Genomic DNA, 22037 nt, shown 5'->3' with positions numbered 1-22037 from the left:
CCGCGCGGCGGTGGCGGCTGCCGGGGGCGGCGGCGGCGGCGGACTAGGGAGGCGGCGGCCTGGCTTGGCCTGGCCTGGCCTGTCAGGGCGCGGGCGGCGGCGGCTCCAGCACCATGTCCCTGCAGTACGGGGCGGAGGAGACGCCCCTGGCCGGCAGTTACGGCGCGGCGGATTCCTTTCCGAAGGACTTCGGCTACGGCGTGGAGGAGGAGGAAGAGGAGGCGGCAGCAGCGGGCGGCGGGGTTGGGGCGGGGGCCGGCGGAGGCTGTGGCCCTGGGGGCGCTGACAGCTCCAAGCCGAGGATTCTGCTCATGGGGCTCCGGCGCAGCGGCAAGTCCTCCATCCAGAAGGTGAGTGCGACCGCGCCGGATCCCCCGGCGCCTCCTCCCCCTCCTAGGGGCTTGGGTGGCCGCCGGGCGCGTTGAGGCGGGGGGCCAGAGGAGGGCGGCGGCCGGGGCTGGCTGTCCCGGCTGTCCCACCGCGCTTTTTCTGTCCTCTGGGGAGTGAGGCCAGAGGCGTGGCCCGGGGGAGGACCCCGACTCGGAGTCCACGCCCAAGTCAGCCGAGGCCAGGTGGGTCCCCGAAGGCGAGACTGGCTGGAGGGAGGCAGGTGCTGGTGGCACCGCCCGGGACCTCCGCCCCCTGGGACCCAGCCCCAGACTCCTTTCCGAAACTGAGACGTACTCTGTAGTTCCAACTTGGAGAACTTGTCCGACTCCCTCCCCTGCCCCGATTTTGTGTATTCCTCTCACTTCAGGTGACCTGAGTTTGCGGGGCTTCCCAGGTGAGTCCCAGGGAGCAGCATCAGGAAGAGCTGTGACTAAGTCGCTGGCCGTTTTAATGCTTCCTACTACGAAGGAGAATTTAACATCGCTGGGGATTGGGGAGCTGTTACTCCACCAGTTTTAGTATTTGGGGCCGGGCGAGTGTAATTGCTGGTTATAGTCCCTCCTGTTATGTGTGCAGATGCAAAAATTTTCTGAGACCTCGAGAATATTTGCAGATCTTTGTCAGGCCATTTGCTTTCACTTCGGGTCTGTCAGGAACGAAGGGAGGGCTAGACCTTTTTTAGTAAGGGGGAAACCGAGGCAAGGTTGGCGTCCTCCATTAGCCACCCACCTCACACACAAGTGAGCTGGTAATAAGACGCCAGATACCTGGTCTGTTGCCCTTTCCATTCCGTTGCAGAGGTCTATCTAAAATAAATCTGTGTGATATTTTGTAAACATGATGGTTTTGAAAAGTAGCCTTCTAATGAAGTTAACTGGATTACTGTGTTTTATTAACTTCTGAATTTACTGGATTGCTGTTTTTTTTTTTTTTCTCACCTCTACAGCAAATTTTGAGTAAATTCATGGTAGGGTTTTAGCAAACTGAATTTAATTCTTCTCGCTTGTTACTCATTGACTAAACTTTGGTAGTAACTACCCAGTTTCCTTTTCTAGAAAGTAAGAGTGAGAGACAAATTAGCTTTATGTTAGAGTTGTATGGATTGTGATTATCCTGATTCTTAACTGTTACTTTTACCATTTCTTTTCTCATGGGAGCAGTCATTTCCCTGTCAACTCCTCTCCTGACTCCCCCACCCCCCAATCATTTTCTACTTGGTATAATCACTGTCTTTTATTTCTTCCACAAGACTGCAAATTCAGTGAAGGCAGAGTCTAGGCAGTTACCTTTGTAATTCTCAGAGCCTGATAGAGGCATTTCGGTAAGTTTTCAGTGAACAAAAATTCTAAAACTTTAGCTCTAAGCTTTTACGATATTAAAGTAGGTTTTGGGAGAATTAATACAGTTTAGCAGAAAATAAAATGAATTGACAATGAAAGACAGGGCTGCTACTAGGATTTACTATGTGCAGAGAAAATAGCAGAAAAGTTTCAGCTCCAGAATAGGTTTGTGGAAAGTAATTTGGTGCCTTCTCATTTCTCAGAAGTAAAAGGATAGTGAATACTGATGATACACCATTCACTTTTTATCTCTTTTAAAATTCTTGCTATAGGATCATATCCTTTATATGTTAATTCAGGGTCGAATTTTGAACTTTAAGTACAAAGTTGAATAGTCATAAAATTATCTTCTTTGTTTTAACAGGTGGTGTTTCATAAAATGTCACCCAACGAGACTCTCTTTTTGGAAAGTACCAACAAGATTTATAAAGATGACATTTCCAATAGCTCCTTTGTGAATTTCCAGATATGGGATTTTCCTGGACAAATGGACTTTTTTGACCCAACTTTTGACTACGAGATGATCTTCAGAGGAACAGGAGCATTGATATATGTCATTGATGCACAGGTAGTAAGAATAATGTTTATTTCTTTTTCTCTCCTGTCAAAAGATGCAGACACAAAGGAAAGGTGTTTTCTTTATCATGTGCTTCTTGCAGCTTATTTCTTTGCTGGTAGGTTTCCTAGCAGTATGGGAGATGGAGCTTCAGAGGTGTGCAGGCATGCCGTTGTGCGGTGCAGAATATGAGATGATTAGGAGATAGTGGCTTTTTTTCTTTTGAGTTCTAGTTAATGAGCAGTTTTCCACTTTTGTTTGTTAATAGTGGATATTGCCATACTTCATTAACTATTACAATAGTGATGTCACTCACTGGAAAGATCCTTTCAGTGCCCATAATCTAATGAGGAATAGGAGAACTGAGTCAGTAAACATTAAAGTGAATAGTTTTCTTGGTTGTCCAAATTGAGTTTGACTCAACAAGCGTTTATTGAGGGCCTAGCTTGTGACAAGCCCTGAGATGAATGGGACATGTCCTTGACCTTAAGAAGCTTAAGCATTGGTAAAGAGTGCTTTCTGATTGGGAGGCTCTGTAATGGAGGCTTTCACATACATGATCCAATTTAATTTATTCTTTACAATACTGTGAGGTAGGTATGGTAATTCCAATTTGATGGATGAGTAAACTGAGATCACAAGTTTAAGCAACCTGCTTAAAGTCACACATCTAATAAATGGCAGAGCTGGGATTACTTTTAAAAAATTCTATTGGGAAGAAGTGTCCATTTCCTTTTTCCTTTTCTTATATTAGCAATATAAAAATTATAAGCATTAACTTGGTAAATGAATTTTTTTATCTGGAGAGATTAAAGATTTAGAGAGATGAGGTTAATGTATTTGAATGTTTGGAGTATTTGTGAATAATTAGTGTAATATATTTTCTGTGGTTGGGGAAAGAGGTGGTTTGAGGCTTTCTTAATTCGTTACTGACTTTTACCAGATTTCTTTTTAAAAAATATTTTGTTCTGACTTACAGGATGACTACATGGAGGCTTTAACAAGACTTCACATTACTGTTTCTAAAGCCTACAAAGTTAACCCAGACATGAATTTTGAGGTTTTTATTCACAAAGTTGATGGTCTGTCTGATGATCACAAAATAGAAACACAGAGGGACATTCATCAAAGGGCCAATGATGACCTTGCAGATGCTGGGCTAGAAAAACTCCACCTTAGGTAACAACATGTGTGTTTGATATGAGAGCCCTGAAAAATGTTTAAATGTATTCCCATCTCTGTCATTACAAACACGTGGCTTTCTGTTACTGGTATGCCCTTCCCAAATCTGTAATATTCTTAATCTCTTCTTTGTTGAATTCAGTTTTGGGAGCCTGATGGTATTTGAGAAGTTACTTTCCTGGAGATTGAAGTCATGTGAAGGGTTTTCATTGGTGCTTTTAAAAATTCATCTCAGGAGACTGGAATCAGCCTCTTTCCTCATGGCATAAATCTATTTTGGGACTCCCTTCTCTTGATTTCATCATTTATTTATTTTCATTTTGCTTCAGTTCAAGGACTCTGTCACAGTTGTTGTAGAACTCTAGCTGGAGTCTTCACAGTAATTTTTTTTTTCAGTAGGAAGAGCATTTTAAAGAGGCACATGTTCGAGTCTGGACTTTGATGTACCTTGTGTATGTTTTTAAAAACAGTTTATGCTTTTATAATTTCTGAAGTTTGAGTTAGGTGAATTTGTTCTATAAATCTGTTTAGGGTTCCTGTTAGGTTTAAAGAACTGCGGATTCATAACTAAATACTATGAAGAAAGTATCATTAAAGAACAAGTACTAGATAGGATTGATGATTTATGTGCTTGTGTTCTGGAAGTGTGTGAGGAATATTTTCTATGTTTTGTATTTTTTTGGTGGTATAGGTAGATATGAGTAATAAAAAGTACCCAAGAAAATGTTCTCTTGATATAACCAGCTTAAAGGGGAAGCAGGGGAGAGACACACATGTAGCTATTTCCTTATCCCTGGTCTGTTACAGTGACTTCCTTAAAAGCTCAAGCCACCCCACATCCCTACCCCTAATATTCCCTAGGGCCTCAGGTGCCAGGGACTTTCAGTTATTCTGGGAAGTCATGTAGAAAAAGTGTCATTAATCTGTAGTTTGGATTGAAATTTTAAAATCTTTATCAGTAATTCATGCTTTAAAAAAAATTTAGCAATATTTGTAAGAGAAAGTGAAAGTGCCTCCCTGTGAAATTCCTCAGTCTCACTTTTTGGGAATCTACACTTAACAATGGATTTTAGGCCATGATTGTCCTGTGTTCCCTAAGGCATATGGGAATTCTCCTAATCCCCTTCCTTGTTCCTTTTTGGGGCGTCCCACTGCAGAGCTACATGCCATCCCTTTTTCTAGTTTCTTATAGGACTCTAGGTCTTGTTAACCTCTGAAGAATCTTTGCATCGAGCTTTTATTAATTACTAGCATGCCTGTGGATTAGGCTCTGTTCGATTTCTGGTTCCCAGAAATCCTGTTTACTAAAATGCCCTTTGTCTTGTAGGGTTTTCCATGTCCCCATCTACTTCCAAGCTTCAGAGTGTCTGAAGGACCTTCCCACATTGCTAACCTTTTTGCCTAAAGGAAACAATAAAATACTCCGTTGTTCCTAGTGCTTGTCCCTGATGCCTTTAGGAGAGGGGTCATCTTGGCCTCACTTGTTTTGTTGCTTGAACATCTAGAGTCGAGCCGCATCTTGTATAGGGTTAGGTTCCTAGGTCTGCGTCCTGAGAGTGTTTTTAAATTGCCTGCCAAGTGTCATAGCTACAGTTCTGTGTTTCTGACTTTGTAATACGTACTTACAAATAAATAAGTAGAACAACTACATGATGAGTATACTCTCTGAGCTAAAAATAGCATGTAAAATTGTATTAAAATGTGAAAGGTCTCTCTTTTTCGTATGTGTTTTGTTAAATCTATGGCTGTTGCTTCTCCACTCTATGTCTTTTTAGGCAGATTCCTGTTCCATTCCTATGCTTAATAGGGCCCCGGCTCCTGTTCTTCTAATTATGTCATTTGCATAAATTCTGAGCATCAGCTGTGTTCATTTGTTTATTGAACAAATATTTATGAGCACTGTTCAGGTCAGTGGGGTTGTAGCTATGAGCAAGACCACCGAAGTCTCTGTCCTCATGGATTTTACATTCTGATGAATGAGACAGCTCAAAAGCACTTACAAATAAACATATAGTGTAATTTTAGGTACTTATCAGTGTTATGAGGAGAAATTAGGGAAAAGGGCTGCTGTTTTAGGTAGGAAGGTCAAGAAAGAGCTTTCTGAAGAGATGGCATTTTCGTAGAAACCTGAATTACATTCTTACTGAATATGTGTCACCCCTCTTTATGCTCCCTCTTGGTCTTTGTCAGTTACGGGCTTAAGAAACCAGGTTGTTTGGATCAGGTTGCAAAGACTTAGGTGAATATTCAGGTTCCTGCATCTGAAAATGCTTTCCTGGGTACTAGGAAATTGCCCTGTTTTGTAAATGCTGTAAAGAGATGGATGGTTACAAGCCAGGTTGGGGAGCTGCATTTGTTTTCTTGAACAGTGGGGATGACAGGCGAGGTAAAAAGGCTTTATTTGAACTTAGTGAAATCAAATGTTAAGCAACATAAAATTTTATATTGTATAATTGTCACTGAACTTAAGATATGTTTCAAATTAATCAAATTGTGTTGTGTTTTTCAGCTTTTATTTGACTAGTATCTATGACCATTCAATATTTGAAGCCTTTAGTAAGGTGGTACAGAAACTCATCCCACAACTGCCGACCTTGGAAAACCTATTAAATATCTTTATATCAGTAAGTGAGCTAATTCACTGTAGTTTCTGATTCCATTTTCTTGAATATATTTGTGTTATCAAATTCTCCAAAAAAATGTCTTGCCTTAGTCTGAATCAGGCCGAAAGGCTAATGACGCACTTAACACGTAAAATAAATCATAAGAATACTTTAAAAATGGCCTGAGTTATTTTCTGAGTTCTTTCCTTAGTGCTCACCCTTCTGATCTTAAAATGAAGTGAAAAATTTCTTCGTACTTTCTTAATTAATAAAAACCTCCATGATAAAAAGGAAAAATCTTCATGACATCTGTTTCCTGAATGGAGAATAGTAACTGGAAAAATCTGGGTTTTGGGAATTTGACTCCTGCTTAATCTCTGCTTTATAGGAGGTCACATTGAAAAATTGATCTTTTCCTTTCCTTGCTAACTATAATCTTAGTATCATATTTCACTTTTCTTATTTTGAGGATTCAGCTTAATAAAAGAGGATATTCCTTCAATAAATATAACATTCAACTATTATATTTTCTAGACATTACTTTCAAGAGCTCAGGGTGTAGGGGTCCCCATTTCTTTTGGGCTTTTGGGTTATGCTAGATGTTGACATCAGACTAATTCTTTTATGTTTTGCTAGTTGCCACAGAATGCCTTTCTGGTGGCAAGGTCATTTAAATCAGAGGTTGATTATTGTGACAAGGATTATTGAAAATGTAGCATGGCTTGATTTTTGGAGGAATTTTTTTGTTGTTGTTAACTTTTCTGATGGTGTCTTACCAAGTAATTCATTTAATTTGAGGAGGAAGAAAAATCAAATTTAATGCAATTAAGTCAATCAGTAAATCAGAGCAGACACATGATTCCACTTTTATTCTTTGGATAACAGAAGTGTCTCTCAACCACATACTGTTTGATTCTTTGGTACTGAGTTATACAATTAAATTGTCTTTGTGTATTAATCCATAATTTCAGGATCTTAAATTACAAATTTTGATTCTTGAAACTGAATACTTCTCCAATTTTGTTTTTCCTAGAATTCAGGTATTGAAAAAGCTTTCCTCTTCGACGTTGTCAGCAAAATCTACATTGCAACAGACAGTTCTCCTGTGGATATGCAATCTTATGAACTTTGTTGTGACATGATTGATGTCGTAATTGATGTGTCTTGTATATATGGGTAAGTTATGTATATGTGTGTGTGTGTGTATTTGCACGATATCAGACATATTGAAGACTACCAGTTCAGTTTGTCAGAGGGATTAATTTTTGAGGCCTCTAGCAGGTACTGTAGAGAGTGGAATTGTTCTGACCATAGTGCTTCCACTTGGAGCTTGATTTCCCTGTAGATGGACTGCTAGGTTATACTGCTTCAGAGGATGGGTAAGAGCAGTCGGAAAACTGCTAGCGCCAGATTTAATTATCACTGAAAGTTTCTCCTACCATTATTTGGGGGGCTTGCACTATGTCTTTTCCCTTAGGGACTCTGCTAGATCAAAAAAGTAGATCAATGTATTTTGAATAACAGAGTAAGTACTGGTTCCTAATTTAACTTCAGGCTTTATGGAAATGAGGGATCCTAATCTTTCAGAGAGCCAAGAGACAAGGAAATCGGAATTTTGGGTGTCAGAAGGACTTAAACATAGAAAAATTTGACCCATACGTGAGTTTCCAAAATAAATTTCTAAAATGTAAACTCTTTCTTTATGTAAATTCACCAAGCTTCATACAGAGATTTATAAATGCCAGCAAAGGTGTGATTTTGTGGAATAGTCCAGAGGACAAATGAAAACTTTGGAGAATTACTGGTATTTCAAAAGCCAACAACCTCTGTTGCTTCTAATAGCCCTAATCCCCCCAGTGTGTTAACATCAGCACTCCCAAGGCACTTTCTGATGCTCTAACATGACCTTTGCTTTCTGTGTCCTTTATCTGTTCCCTTTTCCACCTGGTCTGAACTCTTCTTTCATCTCTCTGTTCTTGCCCTTCTCCTTGGTCTCTCAGCCTGATATGATGGTGTCTTTCTCCAGCTGACTCAGTAGGAGAATGCATTTCTCTCACATGTTCTTTACCTGTCTGTTTCTGTCTTCTATTTGGTTCTCACTTTTGTGGTTACATGCTCTCCTTTGCTCTTTTTCCGTAATGAAAATGTTAATTTTTTTTTTTGTTATATTACTCAGTACAGCTTCATGTTCCCATTCCTCATTTTAAAAATGGATGAATAGAACACTTGTTTTTTCTTTAAAAGAAATCAAAATTTCATAACTGCTTTTTTATAATTTAAAAATCAAAATTAGCTGCAAGATTTTTTTCAGTGTAAGGTACATTGTATAATACATTTTGTGTTATATGCTACATTATAAAAGAGAAGAAAAAGTATCCATTATCTCATTCGTAACACAGTCCGTGCTGGCAGTATGGCGTATTTTATTATATTTGCTTCTTACTCAGCTCTTGATTTACATCTTTTGAAGGAGAACTACCTATAATTCTGACAATTCTAGTAAAAACAATAGCTTTCAGACCCTGAAGGCTCACTTTGTAAGCATCAGGATTCCACAATATCTTTGATAGACTGTATTAATTTTAGTTTATATACTTAACTCCTTTTTCACTAATGGCATTTTTCTTACATTAGGTCCTTTTTTATTTGTATACTCTGTCAGTACAGATTAAGGTGAGGGAAGGTTTGAAACCTGTGTTCCCTGTATCCTGGGTAAACAAGATGAAGGCGTGCATGTATAGAATACTGCATCCTCGTCTGGGAACCCTATTTCTTTCTTTTTTTGTTTTTTAAAAGTAGGCTTCACTGTAGAGCCCAATGTTGGCCTTGAACTCATGATTCTGAGATCAAGCCCTGAGCTTAGATCAAGCATCACACTCCTAACCAACTGAGTTCCAGGCACCCCGGGAACCTTCTTTCTTTTTTTTTTTTTTTTTAAAGATTTTATTTATTTATTTGAGAGGAGACAGGAGCATGTGCGAGGAGAAGGTCAGAGAGAGAAGCAGACTCCCCATGGAGCTGGGAGCCTGATGCAGGACTCGATGCCGGGACTCTGGGATCACGACCTGAGCGGAAGGCAGTCGTCCAACCAACTGAGCCACCCAGGCATCCCTGGGAACCTTATTTCTTAAATGAGAACTTCTGTTGCCATATATTTAAGCCAGTATTTTTTCTGTCCCCCCACTTAAAGATTATTTATTTATTTATTTGACAGACAGAGATCACAAGTAGGCAGAGAGGGCAGGGGGCAAGCAGGCTCCCTGCTGAGCCGAGAGCCCAAAGTGGGACTTGATTCCAGGACCCTGAGATCATGACCTGAGCTGAAGGCAGAGGTTTTAACCCACTGAGCCATCCAGGTGCCCCCAGTATTTTTTTTTTTTTTTTTTTAAGATTTTATTTATTTATTTGTCAGGGACAGAGGGAGAGAGAGTGAGCGAGCACAGACAGACAGAGAGGCAGGCAGAGGCAGAGGGAGAAGCAGGCTCCCTGCCGAGCAAGGAGCCCGATGTGGGGCTCAATCCCAGGATTGATCATGACCTGAGCCGAAGGCAGCTGCTTAACCAACTGAGCCACCCAGGCGTCCCCCCATTATTTTTTCTTAAAGACACTTTGGAAACTGAGTGGAAAGAGTTGTCATTGTGCAAATTAAATGTGACAGAATACCTCATTGGGAAACCTGTAATGAATACTTTCTTTTAAAACAGGTTAAAGGAAGATGGAAGTGGAAGTGCTTACGACAAAGAATCTATGGCAATTATCAAGCTGAATAATACGACTGTCCTTTACTTAAAGGAAGTGACTAAATTTTTGGCACTGGTCTGCATTCTTAGGGAAGAAAGTTTTGAACGAAAAGGTAATGGCATTTTAAAAGGCTGTTTTTATATTAAATTCTTTGTAAAAATGTATTAGGTTCTTGAAAATCAGATAAACTAATATTGCAGTGTTAAATACTTATCAGCTCAAACTGCTCTTGTCCCTTCCTTTTCATATATAGTCCACACTTTGTCCTTCTTTTGATCTTTTATGTTAAGGTAGGTATTTAATTCCAAACTTTCTTATTTTGAGTCTTTTAATACATGTCTAAACGCCTGCGGTTGGGCTTCTACCCACACCTGCTTACAGAGACGATTCTTGGGCATGTTGCCAGCTCACGTTCTTGCTACATGCAGCGGCCTTTCCGCATTCTGTAGCCTCTTCAGCCTTCCCCAGCATGTGACCCGGCCAGTCTCTCTTTGCTTGACGTTTCCTTCTCCCTTTGCTTCCCTAAAGCTGAGCTCTCCAAGTTATTTCATGTATTTGTTTCTCTGATCTCTTCGGTTTCTTTTGTTTTTCTCAGTTCGGAGTGTTTTTCAGAGCCACGTCTTTATGCTTGCTTCTTCACTTACTCTCCTGCTCAGCTCTTCCAAGCCATGGTCACTTAATATTCTCTCTGTGGTTGATTGAAAAATTGACCTCCCCAGTTGTGACTTGGGCCCATATTCCAGTCCCATGTTTGGAGCTGTTAGTAAGACATTTTCTCTTAAATATTTGATTATCATCATGTACGTGGTGTCAGAACTGACGACTGTTCCCCCTCTGTTTCCTGATCCTCTTGGCTACCCTGGTGGTGGTACCTGTTACAACATCGCCTGGCGTCCAAGCTTGGGTACCTTGTAGTCAGGTGATTGTGGTGGCACTGTGAAGGGGCCGTTGCAGGTCATTTCCAGAAGGCATTCTGTGTTCCCCTTTTCCCATTCTTTTCCTGTATTGTTTACGTTGATGCTTCACCAAATCTTCTTTCGTGGCTTTCCTTTCCGCTCCCACTGTCCGTCCGGGCCCTCATCCCTGCAGGCCCGTGGTTGGGCACTAATGTCCCGCTTGAGGTGACGCTCTCAGCACATGTTTTGAGGGGCTGCTGTATGTATTGTCTTTTATTAGCTTTCAGAAAGTTGCTTTCATCATATTATTTAAATACTCAGGAATCTCACACAGCTCTCTGTTGTTCAGTGCTACAAGTGCCTGCTCTGCGGTCTGCTTTTTTAAATTTAATGTTGTACGGTTTAATATTTCACTAATGTTAATATTAATGAACTATATCCAGTACACAAAATTTTTGGATAAACAAGGATGTGCGTACTCACCTTTGAGCTTCAGAACTAAAACACGGCAGAGACATGGTTGTCATTCATGTATGTGTCGCACTGGAAGTCTTTTTTGGTGCTGTGTTGAATGTAGTATCTAATTTTCCCATGTATGATGTATTTTACTTCATATCTTCCTTAACCAATATAGAGTTTTGTATTGTGTATCTCTGTGTAAACGCTGTAAAAATGTAAGCAGTCTTCTGCAACTCGCTCTCCTCACTTAAGGTCTTTTTTTAAGATTTATTTGTGTTGTTAACATGTAGCTTTAGTTCGTTCATTTTAATTCTACACCATATTATGTGGATCGAATATACCACAATTTATTTTCTTTCTGCTGGACATTTAGGTTATTTTTAAAATCACAGAGAGCTTTGCAGCAAATACTCAGATGCAGCAAATGAACATGTTTGCCTTCGCACATGTGCAGAGTTTCTCTTAGAATATGTTTAGTAGTGGAATTTATAGAGATGTGTTCATACATCTTCAGCCTTATTAAACATTGCTCTCCAATCTGGCTTTCCCATTTTCGGCCCCAGTAGCACTGTGTGGGAGTTCTTGTCACTTCATGTCCTTGATAATGCTTGTTGGTCTGGTAGGTGTAATATGGTATCTCATTTGGTTCTAATTTTTACTTCTTTAATCACTAGTTAGAACAGGCGTTTTCCTTGTGGCAGGTACCTTTTATGCCAGTTCAAGATTGTTCTTTGGTAATTTACCTGTTCATATACTTTTATTCTTTTTGTGCTTCTTAGTTATTTTTCTCCATTCTAGTCTTAAAAGTTAAAAACGGGCACTGGGGTGGCTCAGTCCATTAAACATCTGCCTTTGGCTTGGGTCACGATCTCAGGGTCCTGGGATGGACCCCCTTGTCGGGCTCTCTGCTCAGCAGGGAGTCTGCTTCTCCCGCTCCCTCTGTGCTCTCTCTCTCACTCTCTTAAAGGTAAATAAATAAAAATCTAAAAATAAAAAAAGTTAAAAACAAAACAGTTTTCGAATATATACAAAGGTAGAGCAACACAGTGAGTGCCCATATAGCCATCGTCCTACATCAGCAGTTCCCAGCGTATGGTCAGTCTCGTGTTTTGTTTATCCTACCAGCAAAGTTATTATTTTTTACTGTCAGACATAAAAAAGTAGAGAAGATAACAGAATGAACCCCTTTTATCTCCCAGATTGGATAATTATAAAAATCATAGCCAATCTTTCTTCTTTCTGTACCTCTTTCTCTGCTGGGTTATTCTAAAACAAATCTCTGATGTGATCAAATAATTTTGTCTCTACAGATTTCAGCACGTGTCTCACAAGATAGCATTCTTTCTTAAAACATAACGATGCCAATAATAAAAAAATGAACAATGATTTTGTAATATCGTCAGATCTCTGGCTAGTGTTTGGGTTTCCCTGGTGGTCAGTTTTATTTTACCAATTTCACAGAAGTCATTTTTAATGTAGTTGAACTTACCAAAGGTTTTTTTTTTAAAAGATTTTATTTACTTATTTATTTGGCAGAGACAGAGAGCACAAGCAGGGGGAATAGTGAGGGAGAAGGAGAAGCAGGCTGCCTGCTGAGAAGAGAGAGCCCAACATGGTGCTTGATCCCAGAACCCTGGGATCATGACCTGAGCCTAAAGCAGATGCATAACCCACTGAGCCACCCAGGTGCCCCCTTACCAAAACTTTTATAGCTTTTTTTTCTTCCTGAGTCTGAAGGACCTCCGGAATTTGACTCTAATCTCCTTAGTCAGACTTGATTCCCAGCGAGAATTCTCTGCCCCTATCTCCAGTCACTCCAGTTTCTTTCCTGTCTTTACCTGTGCTGTGTTCTCATTGCCAGCTCCCTGCTGTTCTTTTTTGTGATATTGTTTGCTTTCCGGCCTAATTAAACCTTGCCTATATCCCCAAAGGCTGCCTTTGCTCTGCACTGGCCTCTCCTTCCTATAGACTTCTGTGACATTTTTATTTATTTTTTTTAATTTATTTATTTATATTTATTTATTTATTTATTTATTTATTTATTTATTTATTTATCAGAGAGAGAGAGAGCAAGCGAGAGCAAGCACAGGCAGACAGAGTGGAAGGCAGAGTCAGAGGGAGAAGCAGGCTCCCTGCAGAGCAAGGAGCCCAATGTGGGACTCGATCCCAGGACACTGGGATCATGACCTGAGCCAAAGGCAGCTGCTTAACCAACTGAGCCACCCAGGCGTCCCTTTTGATTTTTAGTCATTTTGACACCATATTGTTTTGATCTGTTTTTTTTTGTGTGTGTGTGTGGTTGTCTTCATGTTCTAGTACTCTCAAGGGCATTTATGCTTCTCTTTCTGATCTGCCATTCTTCTAATTGGTGTCTGTTCTTAAGGCAGACCTCGTGGTCCAGAATGGCTTCATGTTCCAGACAGTAAGGAGGAACAAGGCTGGGGAAAGAATACATCCTTTTGCTTTTAAGGAAATTTCGCAGAGGTCCCACGTGCTTCCACCTATCCCAGTGGCCAGAATTGGTCCTGTAGCTGTACATAGTTACAAGGAAGGTTGGGAAGTACAATGTTTTAGCTGAGTATCATTGCGCTCATCAGAAATTGGGTTTCCGGGACGCCTGGGTGGCTCAGTGGTTAAGTCTCTGCCTTCCCTTCCTCTCTCTCTCTGCCTGCCTCTCTGCCTACTTGTGATCTCTCTCTCTCTCTCTGTCCAGTAAATAAATAAAATATTAAAAAAAAAAAAAAGAAATTGGGTTTCCATTACTACAGAAGAAGGGAGAAAAGTAGATTTTTGGTTGGCTGGCAACTGGCTATTTCTATAACAAAACAGAACTGTTTGACCAAAATCTTATTTGGAAGCCAGTTCATGAAACATCGAAGGAGCTGCATTGCCTGGAGAGAGCAGGTGTAGGCTGCCTGAGGCTCTCGCTGGTGGGCCTCTCTGCTACCTCCAGACTCCCCTGGGCGGGGTGCCAAACTCCTGCTCCTGCTGTTCCTTCAGCTCTTCACGGGCTGCCCGAAAGACTTACGAAAGGAAAAAAGCTTGGTAATTTGAAAAGTATTTTACTTTCCCTTCAGATTTTATTGTAGATATTCTTGGCAAATTTACCTCCCTGATGGATTTATTTATTTACTCAGCTCATTCCCAGGCCCCAGTGGTAACCAGTGTTAACAGTTGGGGGTATATGCTTTATCATGTTTCTAGCAGAGAAAATTCCTCAGTTGGATGTTTGTTTTTTAATACATAACCAATTTTCTTCTGTCACCTAGTAGATAATTTCACAGTTGACATTCAAGGGGTCTGATCTTCTTTTTGTCTCTTGCAGGTTTAATAGACTACAACTTCCACTGTTTCCGGAAAGCTATTCATGAGGTTTTTGAGGTGGGTGTGACTTCTCACAGGAGCTGTGGTCACCAGACCAGCGCCCCCAGCCTGAAAGCGCTGACACACAATGGCACGCCGCGAAATGCCATCTAGCCTGAATTCCAGCTGTCGGGGCTCTGTGCCAGCTTACTCTTCACTCCAGGGTCAGATGCCACGTGCTACAGGACAGGGGAGCTGCCGCTTGTGGGAATCCTGGTGCCTGCCCCACTAGAGACAAGGGGGAGAGTTTCTCGTTTGGATGAAAACCCCTTCAACCAGTGGTGTGCAACTGAAGCTACTATTTCTTTTTTTTTAAAAATGGCAAAAAAAAAAAAAAAAGAATTCTAGAGACCACAGAACTCAGTGTGTCTTTCTCCTCTTTGGGGTCCTATTTTAAGTAGTTGGGATATTTTGGACCTGGAGATAACACCACTTACCCATCCTTACCAGAGAATGTTGCTGTCAATTACCAGTTGGAAATAATAGAAAGAACTGAATTTTTTATATGCTTCATTTAGGTTTTCATTTGAGTAGTCTCTCAAAATCCTGCCTTGCTTAAGTTCTAACACTGCCTCTCAGATTTCAGTTTTGGACATTGCACACCCTAAGACGTTTTAAATGCATTTGCTTGCTAACTCAGAAGACACATGGTCTGACCGCAGCAAAGGACATTCCTGTATTTGTTACTGAAGAAATGAGAAAGTTTTATGCTGCATCAGGTCGAGAGCAAGGCTCATCAGTGGCTGCTGCGTTAACTCTCTCGGAAGTGTTGAAGAAACTTTTTAAAACAGAAGAAAATGTTTGTACCTTGTTTTGGGTACCAGATATCTGGGTTCTTTCTCCTCCATTAGATAAGTGATCATGATCAGTGTAATGAAGGGAATTTAAAAAATTTGTTTTCCCCACAATCTTCTCCTCTTAGGGGAGAAACTCATTATGTCATTGAAATATTTAGCTCACTTTTCTTTAGACGTGGTACCAGCCACTATGTACCTTTTATTCTAAGCTATCTAGATTCTTTACAGATTGCTGTTTCGTTGGCCATGAATGACCCTAAGGCACTGGTGGGCTGTCCACTGGGAGTTGGAGAGAGCACATGGCACCACAGCATGTGACATTAAATAGACTTTGTCTCCAGTATTCTGACACCGAGTGTCAACTGTGGTACTTTCTTCACCTAGGATATTAATTCATAATTGTTTCTTTTTGTTGATGGTTGATACCCTATCCATTGATTTAAAGTGACCCATTATTTTTACTCGACATGCCCAGTAGTCCTATGTTCCAAAGCCACTGGACCACTTGAGTACATAAGTGCCACTGTTTAATGAAATATGTATATTCAGGTCTGTAAACCTAACAGTGTGACTTGGAGTGCTTCCTGCAGATGATTCTGACTGTTGAGTATTTACATGGACCATGGTGATATCCAAAAGAAAATGCTTTTATATTTATAGATTATTTCACTGAACTATATAAAATGGGTATCAATAAATGTATTTACTCCAAAATCAGTTTTTTATTTGCCTCCAGTATGAGGAGGGTGGGGTGTTGGGACGTTGGGTTGTCTTGCTTTATCATTCTATCCATTTCTTTTGCTGCTTCATATGGTTAACATGTTATATGTGTTAGGACTTCAAGCTCTGTCTCGGTGCAGAATTTCATGCCCCCTGTCCAGACATCTCTCCTGGCCCATTTCTGCTTAGGGTAGGTGGTCCAGGCCTAGGTGAAAATGGTTTTTTGGTTGCGGTGTTTCATACCAACAGATCTGTCTCGTGGTGAGGAATATGCAGGGCCTGGTGTAACTGATGTGTTATAGCCAAGCCAGGAAGGGGTAAGGAGATGAATTAAGTAGGACACCATGTTAAGATTTCTACCAGTGCCAGCCTGTTTGTTCTTCCAGTTCCTGGGATAATGATTATTGACCCTTAAATGTCAGTTAGGTGGGAACTAAATTGATTGGGGTAAAGTATGCATTAGTTCATAGAAGGGAGGGAAGGTATTTAGAGGTTGAAAGATCTTACAATTTTTTTCATCATCGGATTACTTTAGAATTCAATTTTAAAACTTTGAAATGGAAATCACAGAAGCAGATTAAAAGATAGAACCTCTTAAAATACTATCTAATCCCATATCCTTTTCCAAATTTAGGGAAGCTAAAGTCTGGAGGAGTAGAGAAGCTTGTCTAGAGTTACAGATAGGATGACCATATAAATTCACCAGGATACCGTTGAGAGTGGAAGGGATGCCATTCATAGTGATGCCAGAACGACCGGTGAGCCCCGGTGCTGTCCTGGTAAATCAATGTTGGCCAACCTAGTCCTGGACGTAGCTTGTGCCGGGTGGGGCCTGTGCGCTGGCTGTGGCTGCCCGGTAAGGCCTGCCTGTATCTTCAGTCTCACGCTGCTGTTGTTTCAATGGAGATAATGTCCCAAGATGAATATAACCATGGCACATGGGTGCCCAAGAATTCTTTCTTTCCCCTATTGCTGTGGACAATTATAAATTCAGGGGGTGATGTAGGAGAAAACTTGAAAAGTGGTGAAGTACAGCAAGTGAATGAGGGAAGCAACTTGGGATTAACGGAAATGGAAGAATCCTACTAAAACTATTAAGGGGGTTTGCCTGTTCATTGGTTCCAGGCTACCTTGGAGAGCACTGCGCCAGACGGTTAAATAAAACCTTTATAATCTGCTGCCATGAGCAATTACAGCCGTTTCACTTCCTCTCCCATTCACTCATACCAGTCTCAACACAGACACACATATATACACACAAACACACTCACAGTGAAGTCCCAATATAGAATGCCGAAGGTATTTGTGAGTTAATTTCACCTCTACATTTTGAGCTCTGTGCTTTTACAGAGAAATGATTTTAAAGATAAAATTAAGATAGTTACAAGCTTTGTTGTTGGGGAAAGCAATGTGTGTGGATTTGGCCTGTTTTGGTTTGCAAATGCCGAAAGCTTTTCTGATTATATCCAAAAGAGATTATTAGTGAATATTGTTACTATTTTCCATCTAAGCTAATAAAGTAACACTCCCCTTTTCCCCCTAGAGGCCCTGAAGGAACATAGTCTTTAAAAGGAATGTGGGTGGCAGTTTGGCGTGGCTGGAGTGTGTTTCCATTAACAGCATTTTCTCTGAACTGCTCCTGCAAAGCTGGGGAGCCTGTGGATCTAAGAGCAGCCAGAAGAGATGTGAATTGGTAGCAGCTACTAGCATTATTTTAGGTGGTTTATATTATTACCTCACATAATCTTAACAGTACCTTATGTTGTAGGGATTATATTCCTATTCTGAGGATGGGTAAACCGAGGCATAGAGATTCAATTGTGAATGGTGGAGTTAAAACTGGAAACTATGCAGCTTGATTCTAGAATTTGTATCTTTTTTTTTTTTTTTTTTTGGTTAAGATTTTATTTATTTGACAGATGACCAGTAGGCAGAGAGGCAGGCAGAGAGAGAGAGAGAGGGAGAGAGAGAGAGAGAAGCAGGCTCTCTGCTGAGCGGGGAGCCCGATGCAGGGTTCGATCCCAGGACCCTGAGATCATGACCTGAGCCAAAGGCAGAGTCTTAACCCACTGAGCCACCCAGGTGCCCCTAGAACTTGTATCCTTAAACCACCACTTGACCTTGCTTCCCTAAGTAGGGAGGAGGGGTTTGCTTATGAGATGTTTTGTAGAAAAAATTCCATAGTCAAATTTTAGAAATTGCCTTCTGTAGTCTCTTGGAAATTTACTGTTTTCAGTCCAGTATTAAAGGTTCTGAGAAGACCGCAGTAGAGAAGCCGTTCTGCCTTGGTTTGTATCCCATGTTCAGCGTCAGTGTGACACTAAGAAATGCCTATTCCAGCCGTGTATAAACACACCGAAGGACATTTCACTGAAATGTTTTACGTGGTATTGGAACTACGATTCCATCTTCCAAGTGTCTTTTTTTTTTTTTTTTTAAGCTTTATTTATTGGAGACAGAGTGCGTGAACAGGAGGGGCAGAAGGAGAGGAAGAAAGAATCTCAAGCAGACTCCCTGCTGAGCTCAGAGGCCACACAGGGCTTGACTCAGGGTTCAATCCCAATATCCAGGGCTCCATCCCAGGACCCTGAGATCAGGACCTGAGCTGAAATCCAGCATCAGCGGCTTAACCAACGGAGCTATCCAGGCGCCCACATTTTCTAAGTGTTTCAATTCAACCTTCAGTGACCTGGTTGTGTCACAGAGTAAAGACTGTGTATTTTCACAGTTGAGCCTGGTAGCTTGATCTGTTCTTTCAGCCTGAAATCTGCTTCCTTTGCCCTATAGACATCCTATTCATCCTAAGCTCAGCTTAAATGCCAAATCCTCTCTAAAAGCCCTCCACCCACTCCGGTTTCCCCCATCTACTCCCCTACCTCTGTACCTTGGACCTGGGTGGGTCTGTTCTCTGCTTTATTGGTAACTTGCTCAGCACTTGACCTTGTTGGTAGGGATGGGGGAGGCATATCCTCAGTATCCCACATGTTAAGAAAAACCCGTGCTCATTTAAATTCCCTTTCATGGGTCGCCTGGATGGCTCAGTCAGTTAAGTGCCTGCCTTTGGCTCAGGTCATGATCCCAGGGTCCTGGGATGGAGTCCCGGGGCTCCCTGCCCAGCTGGTAGCCTGCATCTCCCTCTCCCACTTCCCTTGCTTGTGTTCCCTCTCTCGCTGCTGTCTCTCACTCTGTCAAATAAATAAATAAAATCTTTATTAAAAAAATAAATTGCCTTTCGTCTCAGCTTTGATGGGAAGAAGGGGATGCCCTTCTGGTCCGGGCAGCAACCTGCCTAGCCTCTTCACCTGGTTTGACTGTAGTGGCCGATGCCTTGCTGTTTGACCTCTAGGTGGCGGTGTTGTACTGTTTTAACACAGCCTTTAGCTTTCCGGGCGCCGGCATTTTTGGCCTGCTGCTAAAGTTTAAATTGCCTGTTTATCACCCAAGTGTATACCCAACTTAGAGATCCAAAGAACTGCTGAAGTTACTTCCCCTGAAATAATATTCAAGACTGATTGGAGACATTTTAGAAGGGGAGCAGTTTGTGATTTTCACTTTTTGTATCTTATCAGCTTTTTAACAAGGGGTGGCATAGGACAAAGGTCATAACATCATTTGCTTCATGGATTATGGGCTCCAAAGGGGCCTTAAGAAGACAGCTCTATCCACAGTTCTATAACAGACAGGACTACTTGCTCCCTGAGCCATCTGTTGTGGGTGTGTGTGCTCTTAAAGACTCCCATGGAAGGAAAAGCCACATCTTTGAATTAAAATATCTGCTTTCATCAGTTTCCTTTGCCTCAAATGAGGTCTGTTGTAATTATTTCACTCTTGAGAGCTAAAGCTGCAAAGGAAAAGGCTGGGATACATTATCCTTCCACGGGCACTTGCTTTTCTTTCTTCTGGGGCCATAGCAACTCTCCCCAATCCCCAGCTGTGACTCTGTTCTGCAAAGACAGATTTTAATGTAAAAAGAATGAGCTACATCAATGCACCTTCAGAGCTGTTTAAAATATAATTGAGAACACTGCAGAAGGACAGTTATAATGAGGAACTGAGTGGAAGGAAACTAGTTGGTGCCCCCCGGCCCCTGCTTCAAAGCACCTGTTACTCCCAATGTGTTGTGAAAGTGTTACAACTTCCACATGAAGACCCTTACACTGTAAAAAGTGTCTTTTGGGTTAAAGTGATCAAACATCAGAAGGCACTGGGCAGACGATTAATTTGGTGTCAGACAACATAACCTGGAGAACAAAAGCCTGGGCCACGAAAATGGAATATTAATCTCAGACAATGTCTTCTCTCCTTTCCTTCCTTCCTTCTATCCTCTTTTCTCCTTTCCTCTCTTCTCCTTTTATTAACTTTTCTTCCTTCTTTTAAAGAGAGGTGCTGGGTATACTCATTTTGGTAAATGATAAATATTCCTCCTTTCTTTCCATGTTCTCTCTCCCATCTCTATTCAAATAGGCATGTGAACTTTGTGTTGCAGGTAATGGGGCAGCTGAGAACCAAGTGTTAATTTATTTGAACAGACTGGGCCTATCTTATTCTGAAAAAGCAGTGCTGGAACTTTCTGGATGGGGCTTTTTTCTCAGAATATGGCACTGGCTTTGCAGCACTGGAAGTTGAGCTGAGAAGGAAGCTTATAGTCCTACAGGCCATTTCCCTAACACCTGCCTTGACTTGGGAAATGGAATTGTTTGCTGCACTGTAGCTCCTGGTTCGATATCTAAGATATCTTTGGGTTCTTTGGGCTCTGTTTCCTCACTCTATGACCCCTGGGGGCCATCTCCTGATGGAAATGGGATAATTGAGAAAAGCAGGCTATTTGGCAATAAGGAGCTCATTTAGGTGTCAGGGGGCCCAGGATCTCAGGGGCAGTGTTCCTGGGAGCAGGGTGGAGGGGAAGAAAGGTGAGTTGAATGAAGACTGAGCCGGCACACTGAGAGGGTCTGGGCAGAACTTAGGGAAGGCCTTGGTCAATCAGCAGAAGGAGGATGGCTGGAAAAGAAGTCAGAACGATCCTCACAGCAAGAACACTGGGTAGTGGGGCATCTGGGTGGCCCAGTGGGTTAAAGCCTCTGCCTTCGGCTCAAGTCATGATCCCAGGCTCCTGGGCTCAAGTCATGATCCCAGGCTCCTGGGATCGAGCCCCGCATTGGGCTCTCTGCTTAGCAGGAAGCCTGCTTCCCCCCATCTCTCTGCCTGCCTCTCTGCCTACCTGTGATCTCTGTCTGTTAAATGCATGGATAAAATCTTAAAAAACAAACAAATACCAGGTAGACTGCACAGTGCGAAATGCTGCCAAGTGACAGGAGGATGAGAATGAAGAAGAGACCTTAATTTTGTGGAGGGGGATTGGTGACTTTGAAAAACCTCTGAAGTGGGGATTTGGGCCACTTTATACTTCTGTAGGTCCTCGACTGTCCTCTCCCAATGTATTTATTAGATCCTCAAATTATTTATTCTTGATTTCTTTCAGATTCAAGAGAAAGGTTATCAAAGTTCTTGTTCAACTGGTATTCTTTCTAATTTTACTCCAGGCCAGCCTCTTGCCACATTTTATCTCAGTTCTTACAGGAATCTCAGTCTGTCTCTTGGATTTTTTTCTTCATTTTCAGAGACCGGACTAGCCTATAATAATAATAATACTGTTTTGTTTGTTTTTAGATTTTATTTATTTGACAGACAGGCAGAGAGAGAGCAAGCAGGGGGAGTGGCAGAGGGAGAAGCAGGCTTCCCACTGCATAGGGTGCCCAATGCAGGACTTAATCCCAGGACCCTGGGATCATGACCTGAGCCAGAGGCAGAAGTTTAACCAACTGAGCCACCTAGGCGCCCTAGTAGTACTATTTTTGTAATAATTATTAGCAGTAGCATTCATAATATTAATTCATAATTATATATATAATTCATAATAATATACTATAATAGATATATATCTAATCTAATATCTAATATATAAATCTACATCTACATTTATATATCTATAT

The 22037-nt window shown here is 41.4% G+C and overlaps 1 protein-coding gene across 1 annotated transcript; it reads left to right on the top strand.

The window, feature by feature from the left end:
• Window positions 1–16044, top strand: RRAGC (Ras related GTP binding C). Its single transcript, XM_059377338.1, has 7 exons — window positions 1–350; window positions 2095–2298; window positions 3266–3465; window positions 5978–6092; window positions 7105–7247; window positions 9776–9924; window positions 14493–16044. Exons 1-7 carry the CDS (start codon window positions 114–116, stop codon window positions 14642–14644), a joined length of 1200 nt encoding a protein of 399 aa, XP_059233321.1. The 5' UTR covers window positions 1–113; the 3' UTR covers window positions 14645–16044.
• The last annotated feature ends 5993 nt before the right edge of the window (window positions 16045–22037 follow it).

This window comes from Mustela nigripes, chromosome 14 (assembly GCF_022355385.1).
Source record: "Mustela nigripes isolate SB6536 chromosome 14, MUSNIG.SB6536, whole genome shotgun sequence".
NCBI classification, from domain to species: domain Eukaryota; kingdom Metazoa; phylum Chordata; class Mammalia; order Carnivora; family Mustelidae; genus Mustela; species Mustela nigripes.
Note: the sequence above shows the minus strand (reverse complement) of the source record. Positions and strands in the feature narration are given on the sequence as shown.